Source organism: Fukomys damarensis, unplaced genomic scaffold, assembly GCF_012274545.1.
Source record: "Fukomys damarensis isolate Sample0158 unplaced genomic scaffold, DMR_v1.0_HiC HiC_scaffold_37, whole genome shotgun sequence".
NCBI classification, from domain to species: domain Eukaryota; kingdom Metazoa; phylum Chordata; class Mammalia; order Rodentia; family Bathyergidae; genus Fukomys; species Fukomys damarensis.
The window spans coordinates 5,443,045-5,465,164 of record NW_022900949.1 but is presented as its reverse complement, the minus strand read 5'-3'; the positions used below and the strand labels follow the sequence as shown (position 1 = coordinate 5,465,164).

Genomic DNA, 22,120 nt, shown 5'->3' with positions numbered 1-22,120 from the left:
TTTTTTTTTTTTTTTCCTTACTGGGGATCGAACTGAAGACCTTGAGCTTGCAAGGCAGGTGAGGCACCACTGAGCTAAATCCCCAGCTGTGCCGTGCCATTTTATTTATTTGTTTGTTTGTTTGTTTATTGGTACCAGGGATCAAACTCGGGTCCTTGCGCTTGTGAGGCAGGCAGTGGAACCACTGAGCTAAATCCCAGGCCCTCCTTTTTATTTTTTGATGGAATTGAACCTGGGAGCATCACAGCAAGCTATATCTCCATTATCTTTTTATTTTTTATTTCACCACAGCGTCTTGCTAAGGTCCCCAGCTGGGATTAAACTTGGGACCCTCCTGCCTTAATCTCAAGAAACTGAGGTTTCAGGATGTATGTCCCAGTGCCCAGCTGGGGTTGTGCCTTTGTAAAGGACCCTGGGCATTGTTTCACAGGCTTTTCCACTGGGGCAGTGGATTAGCTAATGTGGAAATACTTTCAAACCTGGCTTTACTTACCTGGTTCTGGGGTTGGCTCTTAGGTTTGATCATGATCAGTAGGATGTGTGAGAGGTGTTGGGCTTTTCATCAGTATGATGAACACGCGGGCCATATGACCATGTAGAGGGGAAGCTTTAACCCGGCCATGGTTTTCCACTGCATTTCCAGTAATTTCAGTGAAGCCTAAAAATGGGTGTGGAGGCAGTTACTCTGGTACAGTTTGTGATGCACTTTCACGTGCCAACCTTGATGTCTGTATGAAGAATATGATCTGTGTTTCCAGTTGAAGTTGGTATTAAAATTGGAGCGTGGGCCGGGGATTTAGCACAGTGGCTCTGCCACCTGCTTCCCAAGTGCAAGGTCCGGAATTCAATCCCTGGTACAAAAGACATACATACATACAAATCTGAAAAGTGAAATAGGAGCTAGATAAATGGGTTGGTGTCTGGCACAGTCTGCGGTGTCTGTTCACCATGCTGCGTGCCTTCTGCACACCATTTCACTTTCCTCATGATTAGTCAAGTCTGTTTCTACCTAAAAAGATACAAGAGAAGGTTCTGACCCTTCCCCATAGTGAGAGGACACAGGCCGAGTAGTCACAGGCCATGTTAATTAATTACTCCTTTAGTCAGATTCTCACTGGGTATTTTGTTACACAAAGACAGAATTAGAACCTTTAATAATGTGTATGTAAACGGGCAAAGAAGTTGGAGCAGAGTCTGCAGTTTTGCCTCTCGGCTTGTTGCTGAGCAAAGCCCCAAATGAGCCATGTGTATTGGAGCAGACTTTTGTCTCCAGACTCTCAGTACTCAAGTTGCTGGAACTGGAAGCAGTTTTGGACCCGTATACCCTGACTGCAGCGAAAGACAGTAGGCTCTCTGTTTCAGAGGATATGCTTTGTCCTGTGAGAAAGAAACTTTGGTCAGAACATGGTGTCTCTTTTCGGCCCTGCAGCCGAGTGCTCAGTGAGCCATTCTACTTTTCATTCTGATGAGCTATTCCCGAGTGGCAGTGTGAGGAGACTAGATGCTTGCGTGGCTGTGCTTCGTTGTCGTGCTTCCTTTGTGGTGAGGATTCCTTGGTGAGAAACAAGGCTGTGGATGCCAGGGATAGGGGTTGACGACTCTCAGTGCACAGAGAGTGCCAGCAGAAGCATAACTAACAAAAAAGCAAGTGCGCCAGAACTTGAGTCTGTTCCAGGGAGGAATGGCAGCGGACACTTTGCTGCTACCCTACTTCTGCCGTCCCTCTTCTCCCCTAACCCCATGAGTGATGGCAATGCCGTGCAGGGTGGACAGAGTGGTGACACCCTGGAGAAGTGGCAAGGAGGAGCACTTTGCTTCCTGTCTACCTGAGACACCACAGGATGTTTCTTAACTTATCTATGGTAACAAGTCTCCTGGTTAATGTGCTCCAGCCCTTTCAACTTGTTAGCTGTTGCTATGCTAAAGTTTCTTGTGTTAAATAACCACAAAATAAGGTGGGCGTGGTGGCTCACACCTGTAATCCCAGCACTTGGGAGGCGGAGGCAGGATTGCTGTGCATTCAAGACCAGCCTGGGCTACATAGTGAGTTCCAGGTCAGGCTCAAATACATAGTGAGACCCTGTCTCAACCCCCCCCCCACAAAAAAACCCTCCAAAAAATAGTTAATATGGCCCCAAATAAGTTAATACATACTCCTCAAGGATTAACACTTGTTATATAAGAACTGGGGTATAACTCAGTGGGTACAGCACCTGTCTCACATGTGTGAAGCCCTGAGTTTGATCCTGAGCACTCCCCTCAAAAAGAAGAGAAAACTTGTTATATGAAACTTAATAACTTGGCGGCTCTCACCACTATTTCTCTGTTTGGCCAGACTTTTTTTTTCCCCCAGTGCTGAAACCCTGCCTGTATTCGGCAAATGCAGCACAGCTAAATCCCCAGCTTCTTGTTGCCTGTCCCCTTCCCCCCATTAAGCTTATTGGTACATTTAAAGCAAACAGTGCAATTACATTTATCATTGGGATCTTGTACCTTTACATTATATGTCTTAGTTTCTTATTTTTTTCCCCATACCCCTTCCTCCCTTCTCCCACTTCACCCTTCCCTATTTATAAAGACTTTGTTTCCATTTTTTTCATTTCTCTTATTTTCTTTCCCTTCCCCTTTACACTTCCGCTTCAGCCTTTTTCTTCCTATTTCACACTATCAATTATACCATTTGAACCTTATTTATACTTTTAGCTTTTCACACCAGAGAAACTATTTGGTGTTTACTCAAGTGTGTCCTCTTTATTTCACTTGAGACTATAACCTCAATGTGCATCCATTTCACTATAAATGTCTCAAGTTTCTCATTCTTTATGGCTGAATAGTACTCCATTTTATAGAAAAACCACATCTTTATCCAGTTTCCAGTTGATGGGCATCTGGGTTGTTTCCAAGTTTTAGCTATTACAAACTGTGCCGCTATAAATATGGGTGATTCTTTCATTTCTTTTGGAAAGATACCCAGCAGAGGAATAGCTGAGTCAAACAGGGCCTCTAATCCTAGTTCTTTGAGGTATCTCCATGTTGATTTCCACAGTGGTTGCACCAGTCTGCATGCCCCCCATTGGAGAAGGGTTCCTTTCTTCCCACAGCCCCACCGGCATTGGTCCAGGGGATTGAACTTGCGACCTTGTGCTTGTGAGGCAGGTGGCGGCACCACTGAGCTAAATCCCCAGCCCACCAGCATCTGTTAGTTGATTTCTTGATAGCATTCCTGCTCTTAAATCTGAATAAATGAATAGGCAAATAGCACTCATAGTGAATTACTATAAAAGTAATGTTGAGTTTTGTTTGTGAAAATCCTTATAACCGACATTCAGTATAATTAAAATTACAGATTCTCTGTAATGAGCAGCTGGCAAACATTTTGCTTTTGTGCTTAGATAATGTCTTATATCTGTTGCTTGTTTCACCAGCCTTACACCCTCTGCTTGGCAAAAGACAGCGTTTACCTTCCCGGGTTATCCTGGGGCACCTCAACACCTGTCATCACACACAGTCTTTGAAGACAACACCGAAAGCAAATCCCACCTTTCTCCAGGACCACAGGTAGGACATAATATTCATTACATCGGCCTCCAGGGACATTATTTATATACGTTTACAAATGACTTGTAGTTCAGCATCTCCTTTTTGGGTTCTGGGAGCATGCCCCTCATTTATAAATGGTGCTTACAAATTTAAAACCAGCAGGAGCTCTTTCCCTGTAGACATTTTGGCAACCTTTCACACCTCCTGGAATCTCGGATCTTTTATGATCCTTTTGTTGCCCCAGCATCTGGTGGAATAAATTGCCCTCTCAGCCATCATTAAAATGAGCAGTAACTGGTTACCACTGGATACTGCTGGAAACAGTGTCTCAGATCTGGGGCCAGCTGTGCATTATGGTCTGGCTCCTGGGTCCCCACAGCTTGTCAAGGCCATTGTGGGGGCAAATCTTAAGACTGCTGATAGATTCCACTGGAGGATCTTTCAAGAGCGAGCTTCTTTTTAGTCCCTTGGCAGATGGCAGGGACCTGGAGGAGGTCCTCTCTTCTCCAGATCCCTTGGCAACCTAACAGGTCCTGGAGACGAACTGAGAGAACGCTGTGAGCTGTGAATCATACGAATGGTCTGCTGAGCGCCACGCATGGTGCACTGCAGTGGAATATTGCTTTTCATCCCTTACCCAGTATGTCATTGATGAAGGTACAAGATCCAAGAATCAGCACACCTGGCAAAACCTGTAGCAGTCACGAATATCCTGAGCATTTACTATAAATTATTTAGCCATTGCTTAAGGTCACCTTTTCAAAAAGCAAAACAAAAGCGTCTTGGAATCTCCTGGGTTACAGAAAACCAAAATAAAAATCATGTATGCCTTTATATTACTAGGACCACAATACTAGGCATTACCAGAATACTCCTTTTTCCCTTCAGAGTTACAGGTATTGCTGGTAACAACTACGATAAACTTTTTCCTTTTTCAAAATAATGAATCATACAGTTTCAGAAAATAATTTGATCTGAACCTTTATGTCCCTGATGGTCGTAGATAGTCTAATTGGCAGACAGGATGGTCTCCGCAAAAAATCTTTTTAACTAAGAGTAGATTTAATCAACCCCTGCAGTTATTTGTCTTGCCTAAACTTTTTTTTTTTTTTTTTAATAAATTTTTGCTCTTAACCAGTGCCATGTAAGGTCAAATACCTGGGATCATACACTCCTGATGTGTCCTCTTGCCCTTATGCAGTGGGATTAAGATTAAAAAGTTATAAATAGAAGCCTGGGCAAGGCAACTGCAGAGGTTTTTACTTTAAAAGGAACTGTTTGTGGAGACCAGTATTTGTATTGTGGCCCAGATACACATGCACAATACTTGTGCCTTTCCTTTTCCATTTTGCTCTTGTTTTTCCTAGTGAACTCCAGTATGTGGTAGGTACATGAGGTGTGTGTGTGTTATTGGGATTTGAACCCAGGGCCTAACATTGAACTACATCTTCAGTGCTTTCTTTCTTTTCTGTTTTTTTTTTTTGAGACAGGGTCTCACTGTGTGGTTGAGACTGACCTGGAACTCACTATGTAGCCCAGGCTGGTCTTGATCCTCCTGCCTCATTTTCCTGAGTGCTGGGATTACAGGTGTGTGCCACCATGCCTCACCTTCAGTGCTTTCTAAACATCTTTTTTGAGAGGGTCTTGCTAAGTTTCCCAGGCTGGGCCTGAACTTGTGATCCTCCCAAAGTGCTGGGATTAGACGTATGCACCACCACACCCAGCTGTCTGTGACCTCCCCTTTTTATTTACACATGCAGCACCGGGAATTGAATCCAAGGCCCCTCTCATGTTGAACAAGTGTTCTGCCACTGAAATATATACCCTCAGTTCCTGACTTCCCCTTTTCTGTCAAACTAAGGGTGCCATGCAGAGTGAACTATATTTTGCTTTCACAGTAAGACCGGCTGTGGGCATAGCCTGTCAGCATTAGCACTGGAACAGAAGCCTTTGGCAAAATCAAATCTTTATAGCAAACCAGTACTGTCCTGTGAGCCTTTCAAACCATGTTTTTTTTTTTTTTTTTTTTTTTAGATAAAAGTCTCACTGTGTAGTTCAGGCTGGCCTTGAACTCACTATGTAAGCCCAATCTGGCCTTGAACTTGCAGCGATTCTCATTTCAACCTCCCAAACCTGAGATTACAGGCGTGTGCCAGCATGCCCAACTTCAAATTTCAAACCATGTCCAGAGGCTACAAGAAGCAGTTCCCATTCTGTAACAAGCCAGGCTGTCTCCTGGAATGGAGCAGGTGACTGACTGACTTTTGATTGTATATGAGCAGGGAAGGACGGGCTTGTGCTCTCCAAGGTTACCTCCTCCTCTGCACAGATACAAGAAGGACCATAAGGAATAAGCCAAGAGGCAAAGGCTTTTTGTGACATGACGTCCCAAGATTCCCTGGAACTAGGAGATGCTAGACCTGTTTCCTGGCCATTGTAAAGGGGTCACCTGATTGAGGGCTAGGTGCCAAACGCTCGTAAGTTTAATTGCAGTTTTGCCGTTTGTCGTCTTTTTGAGGTTTACCTCTGATTGCTAGGTCAGCTTAAACATCTATACAATGCAAGTGACAAGTGTTAGCTTTCTCAGTTTGTATTAAGATGTTGCACAGCTGGGCATGGTGATGAATACCTATAATCCTAGGACTCTGGGGGGCTGCGGCAGATGAATCCCAGGTTCAAGCCTAGCCTGGCTGACTGACTTAGTGAGGCCAGTCTCCAAATAAAGAATAAAAAAGGGCCCAGGCATGGTAGTGCATGCTTGTTAATCCCAGCATTCAGTAGACTGAGGCAGGAGGATTGGATGGATTTGAGGCCCGTCTAAACTGCATAGTGAGACCAAAAAAACAGACAGACGAAGGCTGGGCATGTAGCTCATTGCAAAGGCTCTGGGGTTCAGTTCCCATAAAAATAAAAAGTAAGAAAAAAGTTGGGATTACAGAAACTGATCATAATGTAAATTTTTAAAAATTTATAATTTCTCGATGGGTACATCTTCACACTCCAAGAACCCAGCTCATGCCACGAGGTGTAACAGTGTCATAAGCTGATCCTGTCACATGTTTCCTTTCTTGTCCTCCCTTAGCTGTGCACTGTGGATAATCACAGGCAGCAATGAAAGTCCTTTTTGGCAATGAACTCCCTGTAGACCAGATATGTCTGGTCTGTGGCTCATAGGCTGTATGTGGGCCTGGAAAGCTAATAATGTCACAATATTATAAACTTTCAACATTTATTATTGTGATTTTAGCAAAAATTTTCACGACTCAGTTGCAGTGTGCTTGAGCAAGGACTGTAGGGGACAACAGGATGCTCTGTGTTGATTGCACCTCCTGCATCTGCTGCACAGAGTTGATTGCACTGAAACTTAGCAAGTAAAAAGCAATGATTACCTGAGTTATTTCTATCTACTACATGTGTGGCATTATCGGTTATTGAGCAGACCTGTAAGTTTTTAATTATTACACTGGGGCCTACTTTGTTATTTCATAAAATAATACGTTAAAAACTAAAAAACAAAGGGAGTTTTATTATTTCACTATGTTAACTATATTACATGTTGTATGTGTGGCCCAAGACCAGCTCATTCATTGTGGTGCAGGCAAGCCAAAAGGTTGGTGGACGCCCTGCCGAGACCGTGCATTAACTTCCCAGCTGTCCCTTGCTCTCAGTTTCCCATTAGGCCGGGTATGTAGATGAGAGTTGGTTATGGTTCCTTTGCCTGTGTAGGGGGCAGGCAGACATGTTTGTTTTTTGTTGTTGTTGTTGCAGTTCACAAGTAAAGACTACATATATTTGTGGAGTATAACATGATGTTTTCTATATGCTTAAATTGTGGCCTGGGAAATCCAGCTGTTCAGCATGCATTGCCTCATTATTTTGTGTGTGGTTAGAAAACTTTAAAACCTGCTCTCATTAATTTTCCAGGATATTACTGTGGATAGCCACTATACATTATATACCATGTACATATATGTTAACTTCCTGTCTTGCTGAAATTTTGGGTCCTTTCACCACTAAAGCGCTCACTCCCAGGCAATGGTAACCATGATTTCACTGTTTCTGTGAGGTTCTGCAGTCTATTTAGATGAGCTTGGTTGGTGTTTTGCTTTTTGTGCCTAGCTTACCGTAATATCCTGTAGGTTTATCCATGTTGGTACCAAGACAGAATCCCCCCTCCCTTATGCTAAATAATAGTATACATAGTACATTTTCTGTATGCTGTCTATTGATGGGCTCTTGGGTTGTCGAAGTGTTTGGTCTGTTTGGAATAGTGCTACAGCAGCATCTGCAGAGTGTTAATGTCCCTGTAACATTCTGTTGTCCTGTCCGATGCAGATAAACTCAGTGGAGGGACTGCTGTAGTACTTGGTAGTTCTATTTTTAATTTTTGAGGAATTTTCATATTTTCCACAATGGCTATATGTACTACTTTTGAAATTGAACTGCTTATCCAGTATATACTTTGCAGATCAGTTGGCATGAATGTCACTTGTGGTTTCTGTTTTTTTTTTTGTACTGGGGATTGAACTCCAGTCCTTGTGCTTGTGAGGCAGGCAGTGTAGGCTTGTGAGGGAGGTAGTGCAGGCAGCAGCACCACTGAGCTAAATCCCCGACCCCTGTGGTTTCTCTTTTGTTGTCCTGGACTGTTTGTTTTTATCCTGGTACTTAAGCTTCTGCAGCCTTTTGATAGGTAGTCAGATTACATAGATAGTATGGCTTCAGTTGATTTCATTTTAAGCTAAAAATTCCTTTGGCTATTTTAGGTACAGCATTTGTGGCTTATCTGGGGATAAATTTCTCTCGATCATGCTGAATGATCTTCTCTTTCTCTCTCTCTCTCTCTGAGAGACTGAACCCAGTGGTACTTTTCCATTGAGCTACACCCCCAGTCCTTTTTATTTTTTGAGACAGGATCTCAGTAAGTTACCCAAGTTGGACTTAAATTTCTGATTCTCTTAATCCTAGCCAGCCAAGCAGCTAGGATTAAGGTGAGCACCACCAAGGCTGACTGAGAATGATCCTTTTACTGTTCTGTTAATTAGATTTGCTAGTAATTTTGGTGAAGTTTTCTTGCATCTGTATTAAATCTGGCCTTGAATTGGTGATCCTCCTGCCTTGGTTTTCCAAAGTGCTAGGCTTATGGGAGTGTGTCACCTTGGCTGATTAATTTTTTTCATAGCCTCCTTCTCTGGCTTTGGTAACACAATAATGCTGACCTCATAAAGTGAGTTTGAAGTATTCTCTTTAATTTTTTGAAGGGTAGATTGCAGCTTTTACATATCATCCTACTCTGTCCTGTCCTATAAGTTCTCTCGTGAGAAATCTGCTCGTGGGCCTTTTGGAACTCTTGTATGTGATCTTCTTTCTCTTGCCTTTAGGGTGCTCTTCCTGCCATTGAGTTTTTCTTTTCCTGTACTGGTGACCAAACTCATAGATTCATATAGACTATGCATGTGCTCTAATGCAGAGCTACAATCCTCAGCATTGTCTTTGATTTTTGAATGTCTGGTTGTAACACTATTCTAGTCCTGTGTGGATTGGTGGTGTTTTTTGTTTTTTGAGAACTCAGATCCTCTTGTATAAAGATACTGATATATTTTGTAGGTGTGGGAGATGTTTACCCCTTTTCCCCCCAGAAGAGCCTCTTATTGTAGGCAAGATCTTTACCACCAAGGCACAACCACAGACTGTTTCTTTGTGTTTTCTCCTGCTGTACTGGAGGTAGAACAGAGGACTTCCTCCTTTTTTTTTTTTTTTTTTTTTTTTTTTTTTTAAATTTTGGTAAGTGTCCTGCATAGCAGAATTTGAAATTCAGATCTTCCTATCTCAGCCTCCTGAAAAGGTGAGATTACAGGCATGCACCACCACACCCAGCCTTGGTTTTTTAAATGCTATTTCTGTCTTACTGTCTTTTTCTCTTGAAGTCCTTTGAAGAGAGAATTCACTGTTTTTATTTCACTTTCTTATAAATACCATAAGGTTTCTTTATTCTTTTTTGTCCTATGACTACATTTACAAATGCTGTGTCTTAGAGATCATATATTTTTCTTTTATTGATGCTCTTTACTACATTTTGAAATTGTCTTTATATGAAAACTAAAGATTAAAAAGTAAAAAATAGAAGCAGAAGTTACTGGGAAAAGAAAGCTTATCAGTAATGACATAAGGTATTGAGAAGACCCATCAGATCCTCAGGTGTTTAGCACACTGATTTAGTGTGTTCTTCTCTTTGCCGTGAGCACTGGCGGGCGTTGGAACACTCTGTGTTTATAAAGTGGGAATCCCGTGATTGAGATGTATTCAGATGTGTTTGGAAAATCATGACATTTTTGTTTTTTTAATACCTTACTTGTAAAAGTAGAACATTACATTTTTTTAAGTATCCCATGTATCAATTTCCAGAGTCCATATTGGTTATCATGTCATGACAACCACAGTTGAGGTTTTTTTTGGGGGGGGAGGTACTGGGGATCAAACTTGGGACCTTGCGCTTACAAAGCAGGTGACAGGACCACTGAGCTAAATCCCCGGTCCACCACAGTTGAGTTTTTAGGGACAGATTTTATCTGCCTTGAAGTGTCATTTCACTATTTCCTCATTACTGGAATTTAAATATATGGGGGTTTTTTATTTTTCATCATTAAATAGTGATTATGATTATGTATCTGCTGTGAGGGATTATTTAAATAACAGAATAACTATGATGGAGCTCTTGTATATACATAAGTATGTATACAAAAGTTGTCAGTATAACGGACAATGCTTAGCGGTCCTCATTAAATGGTGCTAGTATTACTAATCTCATGTTAAATGATCTGTACCACGTATGTACATCTGTTACCTGCAGAAAGTAATGCTTCTTGATTAAATGATTGATGTCAACAGGAATCTACGTAGCCCTGTTTAAAAAGGAATAGCTGTTGCTACTATCCACTTAAGAATCCTAAGCTGCCCTAACGTATCTTGGAATCACGGAAGAGCGTGATCACACATTTTTCACCATTAGACTTACAAGATGGATGTTACCAGTTTATCCCATGGTAAGTCCCATTGCTGGTGTTTTTGCCAGAGAATCTGCTTTAGCCCCCCTGCATGATACAGAGCCTAGTGGTGTGGGCTAGAATAGCTGTGCTGCTGGTTCATTCCTGAGGTGTTGAAGTGGGCCAGAGAGCGCTGTGTGGAAGTCAGCTCCCTGGTATGTCGCCATTGGGAAGAGGTGGTGCTTAATCGGATTAATGAATTCTGTTGCCATGGGGAAATTAATCTCAGGGCTTCACTCCCTACTTGTGAAGTGAGACCAGGATACTTTCTTGACAGACTGCATGATTTGCCATCACTTTTTCTGGCCATACGTGGCATTGTGCTTTCTTAGAGATTTTGTACCTTAGTTCTTTGATTATGTCAGAATTTGGAACTAGGATGGAAAGATGTGTAAGTGACACGAATGGGCTTCTGGTCAGCTCTGGGTTGTCATATCTTCTCTCTTTTCCAGGAAGTCTACTTTCTGGGGACTCAGTCTGCAGTCATGAAGAAGACATAGAGACAGAAAGGACAGTGGCTGACTCCCTGAGAGATTACCAAGTATGAAGAATGTATTTCATTCCACACACTTACATTGCATCTACCAAGTAGGCACATTTTCACGTAGGCAGACTTTTCTACAGGGCTTCGTAAAAGAAACAAAGCCTCATACAAGGACTGAGTCCCTAATTGAATTTCCCCAGACAGTGGAGCCTTTCACTTTTTATGAATGATTCCCTTGAAAGTTACTGCAGTTTTTTTTAGCTCTTCCAGACGTTTTTTTGGTGGTGGGGTACTGGGGATCAAACTTGGGACCTTGCACTTGCGAGACAGGCAGTGGAACCGCTGAGGTAAATCCCTGGCCCCTGTAGTTTTTTATTAATTGCCAAGTAATTTGACCCACATGGTGTCAGATGTGCTGCTTTTAATGCTCAGTGTCGTCAAAGATACAAAATGAGAGTGCCATTTTCTCAAAAGACTTTATTCATCTATCCCTATATATCAAATATATGCAATACATGGGAGGATTAATTGGAGGGGTAAATAAGACAAAAAGAGGTTCCTGTCCTGTGTGTTCATGTTTGAGATGTGCCATTGAAACTGAGCACAGTAGATGATTAGTGAGCGTAGGTGCAGAGAAGAGGTCTAGGGCCTCTGAATCCTGGCATTGACAGTGAGAGAATTCACATCTCTGTGTGGGAGTTGGGTCCCCTGTCTTCGTTCTCAGAAAATTGGTGGAGATATTTTATTACTTGGCTCAAGACAGCATGTGCTGTGATTTAGGATTCAGAAACCTTTGAGGATATGGCTGTGGATGGCCTCCAGGTGGAAGAACCTTTAATGAACCCGACGCAGACAAGCGTCCATAGTGATGAGATGGTGAAGAATTACGAGAACCTGGCCACAGTAGGTATGACTGTCACACACCCTGTAGCTTAGTATGGAAAAAGTGTATGTTATGTACTTGCTGTATTTAGGAGCTGTGAGGTCAACTCTGATAATGGTGATTAAGGTAGTCTCTTCCCTGATACACTTTTTTTTCCTCTCATTGAGTTTATTGGTACATTTTAGGTATACAGTACAGTTACATTCATCATTGGGATCTTGTACCTTTACATGACTGGTCTTGGTTCCCTGATACACTTTTTTTTCCTCTCATTGAGTTTATTGGTACATTTTAGGTATACAGTACAGTTACATTCATCATTGGGATCTTGTACCTTTACATGACTGGTCTTGGTTCCCTGATACACTTTTTTTTCCCCTTGTAATTTTTGTTTGTTTTGTTTGTTTGTTTGTTATGGCACTGGGTATTGAATCCAGGACTTTTGCACTGAGCTACATCCCTAGCCCTAAAAAGAATTTTTTTTGTTGTTTAACTTGGCGACATGGTCTTACTAAGTTCCGCATGCCTGGGCTGGGCTTGAATTTTTGATTCTCCTGCTTTATCCTCCCAGCATGCTGAGATTAAAGACACACTCCACCATGTCTGATTGCCTCTTCTTTTTTGGTGGTGCTATATATTGATCCTTACCAGTGAGCTACATCCCCAGGTCCTGCGGTAATTTGTAAAATGTGGCTCCTACTCAGCCTTTTGTTGCTCAAGTTTATATTCATTCTCCCCCTTTTACCTGCTGAATCTCAGAAACTCTAGATGGTGTCCTGCCACCTTGCTAGCTGAATCTGTGTACTCTGTTGTTGATTAATTGATTGATTGGGTTTTTGAGACAGGGTCTTGCTTTTGTTGTGCAGGCTGGACTCAACCTGTAGCTCAGGCTGGCCTCAAACTCACTGATCCCCCTGCTTTAGCTTCCTGAGTGCTGGGATTACAGGCATGCACCACCATGCCTGGCTTACTCTAATGTTTATGAGTCACTGGTTTAGTTTATTTTTCTGTTTTACTAGGGCGGGGACCCATGTCCTTGTGCATGCTAGGAAGATCTCCATTACTAAGCTTCATTCCGAGTCCACTGGTTTAGTTTATTACCTGACAAAGATCTCTTTTGGTTTATTTCCCTAGTTAATTAAAATGTTAGAGCTTTGTAAATGTCATTGTTGCATTAGTTACCAATTCAGTAGTCAGAGATTACCAATTTTGGGATCATATGAAAGCCTTGTCTGTCTTTTTAGTCTACTTGAGATAATTTCATTGTTTTCAATAGACTTATAGACCTGAATCATAGGGAATTTTGTTGTCACTTCATGAAAGTATCTTTTCTGTGTACAGGATGTCAGACACCCATCAAACCCAGCCCTATGGCTTGCTTGAAAGAAGAATTGCTGACTGGGCAGAAAGGAGTTCTCCCAGGTGAGTGCTTGTGAAATACAACCCAGTACTGTGATGGGCCTGGTTTATTTGTATGCAGTATTCTTTTTGTGGGGGTGGTTCTGGGAATCGAACATGGGCCTTTGTGCTTGCGAGGCAGGCAGCAGAACCACTGAGCCAAATCCCCAGCTACAGGTTTAGTTTATTTGGAGTATAGAGAGGGAATTTATCTTTTAGTTACTTCCTTGTTGTTGGGACAAAATAGCCAACACCCACAAGTTAAAGGAGGAAAGATTCATTTTAGCTTATAGTTTACAGAGGTTTCAGTCCATAGCAGCTGGCTCCAGGCAGGGCAGCACGACAGAAAAAAAACGTCCGTGGCAGGGTAGGCAGAAAGCAGCACATAGTGAACCTGCCTTTCCTTTTATATTTCATCCAGGCTGTAAGCCTGTTGGTTGGTGCCACCCAGGGCAGGCCTTCCCAAGCACCTAGTACTATGCTAAACCAATCAGAAGACTAATCCAGTTATCGCACTCATAATCCAGTATCACACACCATGATCCAGCTATCTCCCAAAAGCCCCACCTATGAGTGCATGAGTCATTGTGGGGACATCTAGATATAAGCCATAACAAGTTTTCTTGGGCCGGGGATTTAGCTCAGTGGTTCTGCTGCCTGCCTCGCAAGCACAAGGACCCGAGTTTGATCCCCGGTACCAAAAAAAGTTTTCTTTTCACTATTTACCATGCATTTTCACAGAATAATTGTTTAATATATTAAAATTATGACCTTAACATTGCTGAATTTTCACTCTAAATCTTAAATGTTAACTTTTGTTTCATCATATTTACTTTTTTTTTTAAATCCTCATTCTTAGGATTGGACCCAGGGCCTCTTTAACACTGAGCTAGCTATTTCCCCAGCTGCTATTAAAATTATTGTGAGACAGGATGTTGCTATGTTTATCAACTCTTAATCTGCTGTTCCATTTCTTTATGCCTAACTTTTTTTTTGTTTGTTTCTTTTGTTTGTTTCAGCATTGGAAATGCAGTTACAAACCAAAGATTCAGCACTTCAGCAGGGTTTTTTGACTGAACATACTTCTGGTGGGATACAACTGGTATAGTGCATTTCTTATTATGTATATTAAGGGTAGATTGGGAATTCCATGTCAGCAAATCAAAATGTGGGGAGATACTTGAAAGAAAATAGCTTTCACATGAGATGATGGAGCAATATCTCTGAACATATACTTTGATAATAATGATTGTAGGGATTGCCAAGTTTGTGAAGCTTGTTATCCGTCCCAAAAATAGCATAATTGGGTCATCCAGGAAGACACATTAGGTTTCTTTTTAAATAGATCTGTCTCCGGCGCTCCTTAGAGCTAAGAAGGACCTATAGCAAGACTTAGGCCCTACTTGAGATTCCCCAGAACGTGATTATACCTCACAAAATACCTCAGTATTTTGGTAATCACATGAATCTTCACTTTCTGGGTGCTGTTTAGATAATTTTTAATGTTCTGACAGATGTTAAGGAAGGTGACGCTGTCATTTCTCAAATGATTTAGTCGTGTGTCATGACTTAGCAAGTCTTTGTAACATGCTCAGGAATGAGCTATTTAGGAACTAGTATGCAAAGAGCTCTGAGTTTCATTGAGGTTGTGTAAGAGGTGCCAGAAGCCATATCGTTGGGAAGAGGGCCATAGTGAGGGAGTGTGGATGGAGATGTCCTAGGCACTTTGAACCCCAGAATAAAATATGGGACACCTCAAAATCCTTATAGGCATTGGTGTTATTTCCTTACTCACTGGTGTACATTGGTGGAGGGGCAGAGTTTACTTGGCTGGAGTTAGTATTTCTGTGATGGTTTAGGACTCGGTGACCTTTGAGGATGTGGCTGTGGATTTCACCAAGGAGGAGTGGACTTCACTGGACCCAATTCAGAGAAACCTTTACAAAGATGTGATGCTGGAGAACTACCAGAACCTATCTACAGTTGGTAAGACTTCCACCATTCCTAATGGCCTCTTAGGGGACAAAAATGCATTAGATATTTAAGTGTCCCCGGATTAATGATGTCAGCTCGGAGTACAGTGGGAAACAAGGAACGAGGTCTCTCTTAACACAATTTAATCTACCATTGGTGGTTCCCAACTAAATGGATCAATAGCATCACCATCCTTCTAATAAAAATGTACATTCTGAGATTCTTTCTTATCCATGTCTTAAACCTTTCACATGACTTTGTTTCACTGCAAAGATGAGAACCACTGTTGTGTTTTTTTCTTTTTTTCAAAGGACACAATATTTATTAAATGCATGAAGTATAAGAGTATTAAACTCCTTTAAAGGGGATTTTTTAATGTGTGCTTAAGCCCAAGGATTTCAGGAGTTAAGGAAGTCAAATCTCAGGACACCCAAATTTGTAGAAGTAATTTTAACTCTTTCAATGAAAACATAGTTTTCAACTGGGTATGGTGTCATAAGTCTATAATCCCAGCACTCAGGAGGCAGAAGCAGGAGGGGCTTGAGGCCAGCTAGAATGGTAAGACCCTGTCTCAAAAAAAAGTAGTTTTGGGGCTGGGGATTTAGCTCAGCGGTTCTGCTGCCTGCCTTACAAGCGCAAAGATCAGAGTTTGATCCCCAGTACCAAAAAAAAAAAAGTTTTTATCATGGGAAGATTGGACATCTCTTACTTGAGCCTCTAACATGAATGTATCTTTCCCTGTGTGCAGGACGTCAGCTGTTGAAACCCAGCCTCATCTCTTGGTTGGAGGAAGAAGTAGAATTGACCATAGTGGAGCGAGGCTTTCTCCAAGGTGAGTGTTTATAAAAAGTATTTGTTATTGACTAATTCAACATGATTTGAAAATAAATAGGGAAACTTTAAAGGACTACTTCAAATGTGAAGAGTAAAGAGTTCCTTGGACTGGATGTCTTGGGATATTTTCATCTTCTGTATGTCATTATTTTATCCAAGTCTTATCCTCACACTAATGACTTGACTGTGTTCCTCTTTGAGTTTATTGTTCTATTTGTGTGACTGTGTCATACTTTTCTTCCCTGACTGTACTGTTTGTATTCATCATTAGATTTCATAGAAAAATTGTTTAATAAACTTCTACATTTTAACTTAACCTCCTATGTTGTAGTGCAAACCTTTACATGTTTTCTTGTTTCACTTCAGAATGGGAAATGCACCTTAAAACAAAAGGTCCACCCCTTGAGAAGGATATTTTCTGGTCAGATATATCAAATGAGATACAGCAGGTAAGAGTCACTGGGATATTTCTGTTTCAAATTTGGAAAGTGGTACATACCTGCAATCCTAGGGCTTGGGAGGCTGGGCAGGAGGATTGCTGTGAGATAAAAGGACAGCCTGGACGACATAGTACATTCAAGGGCAGCTTGAACTATACAGTGAAATCTTGTCTCCAAAAAAAAAAGAGGGAAGATTGGCAATTTTATCAACACAAATGAGAGATAATTTAAAGGACCTTTGCCCTCAGAAGACATTGTCCCTAGAGATATGTCCCACAGTGTGAAACTTGGAATAATAGACCCTTGACTTAGGAATTTAATTCATTCCCAAGGGCTGGTGGTGACTCAGGTTGAAGGCTCAGGCTCCTCTACACACCCTTCAAAGTCTCACTCCTGTATACAGGCAGAGCTCCGTGTCCTTAGACATTGGCCCGGGATTTCTCAATTGATCCCACACAGGAAAGGATGTTGTAATATTCCTTTCAGAGCTCTTTAAGAGTTAAATATGTATCTGAGACCATCTGGAAGCACAAGCATCTGGCATTCCAGTCAAACTGAAGGCTTTGGGCTGAGGCAGGGGCCTCGTCAAAAATTAAAGGCCAGCCTGAACTAGGAGACCCTGCCTCAAAAAAATGGGATGGGGATTTCGCTCAGTGGCACTTTGCCTGTCTTGTAAGCTCTGAGGCAGGGGCCTCGTCAAAAATTAAAGGCCAGCCTGAACTAGGAGACCCTGCCTCAAAAAATGGGATGGGGATTTCGCTCAGTGGCACTTTGCCTGTCTTGTAAGTGCAAGATCCTGGGTACCAGAAGAACAAAACAAACAAAAAAAGACTTTGGTCTTAAGTTAAAACTGAAATTCTGTTGGTAGTTCATATGTCAAGCCAGCCATAACTTGAGGGTCCACTGTACTGAGTTCCCACAAGTACACATTCTCATGTAAATCTGAAAAATACATAATCCTTATTCATCCCTTCCTGCAGGCAGGAAGTGACAATGGAGGGGAGCTCTGTGACTCGAAGCAATCTGGAAAAGTCTTCAGTGAATATCCAGGCTTTCAGGTACATATGAGTACTCCGAATACAGAGGACACTTCAGAGTCTAATCAATATGAAAAAGACTTCCTTCCGCTGCTGGAAAAAACCTCTCCTGAAGAGAAATTCTCTCTGTTGAACCAGTGTGCAGAGCCTTCTACCCTCGCTCTAGATACTTTCCACAGAACTACTCAAGACAAATCCTTTGAGGGCAGCGACTCTGGGAAAGCTTTTGTTAATCAGTCACAGCTTCGGGCCCACATGAAAAGTCACAGTGGAGAAAACCTCTCTGAATTGGAGCAGTGTGGGAAAGCTTTTGCTCTCTCCACAAACAGTGATGGGTATGCTCAAATGCCCACTGAGAAAAATTTCTATGAATGTAAGAAATGTGGGAAATTCTTCACACACCCAGCTTACCTTAATATTCATATGCAGAACCACCCTGTTGAAAAACCGTATAAATGTCAGGAATGTGGGAAAGCCTTCACACAGCGCTCCAGCTTAATTGTACATCTACGACAGCACACTCGAGAGAAGTCTTACGAGTGCAAGGAATGTGGGAAAGCCTTCATTCAGCCCTCACGCCTTACTGAACATATGAGGTGTCACACAGGAGAGAAACCCTTTCAGTGTGACCACTGTGGGAATGCCTTTGCTTCTTCCTCTTATCTTACTACACACCTGAGAACCCACACTGGTGAGAAGCCCTTTGAGTGTAACGTATGTGGAAAAGCATTTACACGTTCTTCCTACCTTCTTGGTCACATACGAACTCACACTGGAGAGAAACCCTATGAATGTAAAGTATGTGGGAAAGCCTTCAGTGGACGCTCATGGCTTACTATTCATTTACGAAAACATACCGGGGAGAAGCCCTATGCATGTACATTATGTGAAAAAGCCTTCACTAGCTTTGCTCAACTTACTGAGCACACAAAAACTCACACTGGCGAGAAACCCTTTCAGTGTAAGGTATGTGCAAGAACCTTTAGAAATTCCTCATGCCTTAAGACTCACTTTCGAATTCACACTGGAATAAAACCCTACAAATGTAACTTCTGTGGGAAGGACTTCACTGCCCGGTCAGGCCTTACTAAGCATGTACTCATTCACAATGGTGAGAAACCCTATGACTGTAAGGAGTGTGGGAAAGCATTTAGTACATCCTCGGCGCTCGTTGAACATATAAGAATTCACACAGGGGAGAAGCCCTTTGAATGTTACAAATGTGGTAAAGCCTTGGCTTATTCCTCCTCTCTTGTTGCACACTTGAGATCTCACACTGGAGAGAAGCCCTTTCAGTGTAATCTGTGTGAGAAAGCATTTTCCCGATCTTCTTACCTTCGCATTCACATGCGAACTCACACTGGGGAGAAACCCTATGAATGTACAGAATGTGGGAAAACCTTCCCTGAGCGCTCATGTCTTACTAAGCATGTAAGGACACATACTGGGGAAAGGCCATATGAATGTAAGGAGTGTGGGAAAGGTTTCACCAGCTTTGCTCAACTTACAGTACACATAAAAACTCACAGTAGTGAGAGGCCCTTCAAATGTAAGCTATGCACAAAGTCTTTCAGAAATTCTTCATCCCTGGAGACCCACTTTCGAATTCACACTGGAGTAAAACCTTATAAATGTACTTACTGTGGGAAAGACTTCACTGCACGCTCAGGCCTTACTATACATTTACGAAATCACACTGGTGAGAAGTCCTATGCATGTCAAGAGTGTGGGAAAGCCTTCACTACTTCCTCAGGCCTTATTGCACATGTACGAAGTCACAAAGGTGAGAAACCCTTTGAATGTGACCACTGTGGGAAAGCCTTTGCTTCCTCCTCGTATCTTAATGTACATCTGAAGATTCACACTGGAGAGAAACCTTTTCAGTGTACAGTGTGTGGAAAGACATTTACCTGTTCTTCTTACCTTCCTGTTCATATGCGAACGCATACTGGGGAGAAGCCCTTTCAGTGTATGATATGTGGAAAATCATTTTTGTGGTCCTCGTACCTTCGTGTTCACATGCGAATTCACACTGGAGAGAAGCCCTATGTATGTAAGTACTGTGGAAAAGCCTTTACTGAGCACTCAGGCCTTAACAAACATTTACGAAAACACACCGGAGAGGCACCATTTGGAGAGAGACCCACACCATTCAGAGAGACACCCACAGCATTTGGAGAGACACCTGCGCCTGCATCTTTTGGAGAGACGACACCATTTGCAACAACACCCTATGAATATAAGGAATGTGAGGAAACCTTAAATAGTGCTGATGCTAACATAAGTCCCGACATTAATGAACATGAAAACTCTGGAGAGAAATGCTTTGTAAGGAATTCAGAAAATGTTTCGGGAAGTCCTTGATCGTTAGCAGTTGCAATTCAGTTTCAAGAAATTTTAAGAATATATGCAATGTAAACCTTCATTTGTGGCTTGAACTCTGAGGATGCTCCCTGAATTTAAGGAACATGGAAGTGTCATTGAACTCAATTTGAAGCTATGTAGAATACAAAACATGCAAGCCTCTTTGTATTTCCTTGAGTCTTAATAAATTTGTGAGGAGTTCCTATAGAGCGAATGAATTTTGTGGAAGTAGTTCTGGCAAGTAGTTTGATTTCACAGTGAAAAACTAGATGAAAGGTAGAAGTGCTGTTGGAAAATCACTTTTTATGTTATTTAACTTTGGCTAAGTGGCATTTTAAACAGAAACTACATGTATGTGGTAAGGTATTTGTTTTACTATCCTAAAGTCTTATATAACAGTCATGGCTTTCTGGATGGTTCTTTAGATAAACTTTGAGTATTTCAAGTATTTTACTATTTGTGTACTTTTATAACTTTAGTTGTAAGTTTCTAATTTTCACTGTAGTGTTCCTTAAAGTATATTTAATGTGCTTGAAAATTGTTTTAAATTTGGGACCTGATATCTGCATAATTAAACATTAAGAAATGATAAGGACAAACCCAGTGTATCCATCACCTAATTCAGCTTTTATTTGTTGTGTCATGGATACACTTACTACTGTCTTATGTTTCAAGTATATACTACATTAGTGTGAACTAAAAATCACAAGATCACACATAATTTTCACATACTTAGTCATCATCTTTTTTGTACCTTTGTTCAGTTTCTTCCCTTTCCTCCCAATCCCTAGCCTTTTGTAACTACTATTCACTCTGTGCTTTGACTTCTTTGGATTCCACTTGTGATATTGTGCGGTGTTTGTCTTATTGTACCTGGTTTATTTCACTTTACACAGTGTCCCAGGTTTGAAGTGTAGTATGGCAGATGACAGGATTTCCTCCCATTTCAGTGGCTAGTAAAACTGCATTTTATCCATTTGTCTGTTTTTTGTTTGTTTTGAGACAAGGTCTCACTGTGTAGTTCAGGCTGGCCTTGAACTCACTATGTAGCCAAGACTGGCCTGAAACTCAGCAATCATCCTGCCTCAGCTTCCCCGAGTGCTGGGCTTACAGGCATGCGCTACCACGCCCAGCGGTCTCTGAGTTAGTGAATTTATTTTGGGGGGAATGTAAGCTAAGAGATTGGTTTGATGTATTATATGGTCAATTATTTAATTTTATGAGAAATGCATACTTTTGTGAAATTACTGTTGGTTTATTTTTCTATGAGCAATGTACAAGGGTTCTATTTTCTCTGCCATCTTTGCTGTCACTCTCTTCTGAATTTTTCCTAAGAGCCATCCTAATGTGTAATGTGTTATCATTGTGGGTTTGACCTGCATTTCTCAGAATAGCTCATTTTGAACATCTTTTTTCATGCACTTGTAAGCCATTTACATGTCTTTGGGGAAATACTTGTTTGTCATTTTAAAATTTGGGTACTTCATTTTTTTGCTGTGGAGTCATAGGAGCTGCTTATTTTTATGTATTGATCCATTTATCACGTCTGTGGTCTAAAGTTTGTTTTCTCCTTGCTTACATTGCCATTTCCACTTTCTAGGTTTTTCCTTTGCATTTACCAGTAAAATCTTTTGAGTTTGACGAGCCCTAATTGCTTTTTTGTTGTTGTTGTTTTGTTTTGTTTGCTTTTGGTGCCCACCTCAAAATATTTCTAAGGTGAGGGTCAGGAAGCTTAGGTGTGATTGAAAAATACAGTAAGTGTTAGTCTGTCGTGGTAGAAAAAAACAAACATTACTATTAACACCCTTAAAGACTTCCCCTTCAAACACACTGCTTCCTGGGGTAGTTCTGGAAGTCCTGTTTTGTGTCTTTGTGAGATATAATAAAAAAATATGGCAGATGTGCTACTCGTTGCCACCACTGGGAGGGCAGGCTTGTAAAACCTCATCCACTTTATTCAGCAGACCTGGCACTGGGTGACTTCTGACTCCTCAGAGGTCAAAATGGCCTTGAAAGTTTGAATTAATTTAGGACACAAAGCCATGACAGTGCAATGGAAGACAACAAAAGAGGGCTTCCAGAACTGCCACACAAAGTGGCAAGGACGATGGGATCAGTGTGTTTAA

General features: G+C 41.5%; 1 protein-coding gene across 5 annotated transcripts in view; it reads left to right on the top strand.

Moving 5' to 3' along the window:
• Window positions 1–21,027, top strand: part of LOC104869443 (zinc finger protein 26) — a 34,563-nt gene extending 13,536 nt beyond the window's left edge. For 2 of the 5 annotated variants that reach the window (XM_010634679.3, XM_010634680.3), the window contains exons 3-12: window positions 3,426–3,558; window positions 10,426–10,580; window positions 11,033–11,121; window positions 11,845–11,971; window positions 13,289–13,369; window positions 14,365–14,447; window positions 15,205–15,331; window positions 16,068–16,151; window positions 16,520–16,602; window positions 17,574–21,027. In XM_010634679.3, coding sequence (XP_010632981.1) covers window positions 10,556–10,580; window positions 11,033–11,121; window positions 11,845–11,971; window positions 13,289–13,369; window positions 14,365–14,447; window positions 15,205–15,331; window positions 16,068–16,151; window positions 16,520–16,602; window positions 17,574–19,994 — 3,120 coding nt within the window. In that variant the 5' untranslated portion in view covers window positions 3,426–3,558; window positions 10,426–10,555 and the 3' untranslated portion in view covers window positions 19,995–21,027. Of the gene's footprint in view, window positions 1–3,425; window positions 3,559–3,955; window positions 4,198–5,597; window positions 5,790–10,425; window positions 10,581–11,032; window positions 11,122–11,844; window positions 11,972–13,288; window positions 13,370–14,364; window positions 14,448–15,204; window positions 15,332–16,067; window positions 16,152–16,519; window positions 16,603–17,573 lie in introns of those variants that run through there. The other 3 variants (XM_010634681.3, XM_033759526.1, XM_019209096.2) reach the window with 3 other exon arrangements.
• Window positions 21,028–22,120: the final 1,093 nt, after the last annotated feature.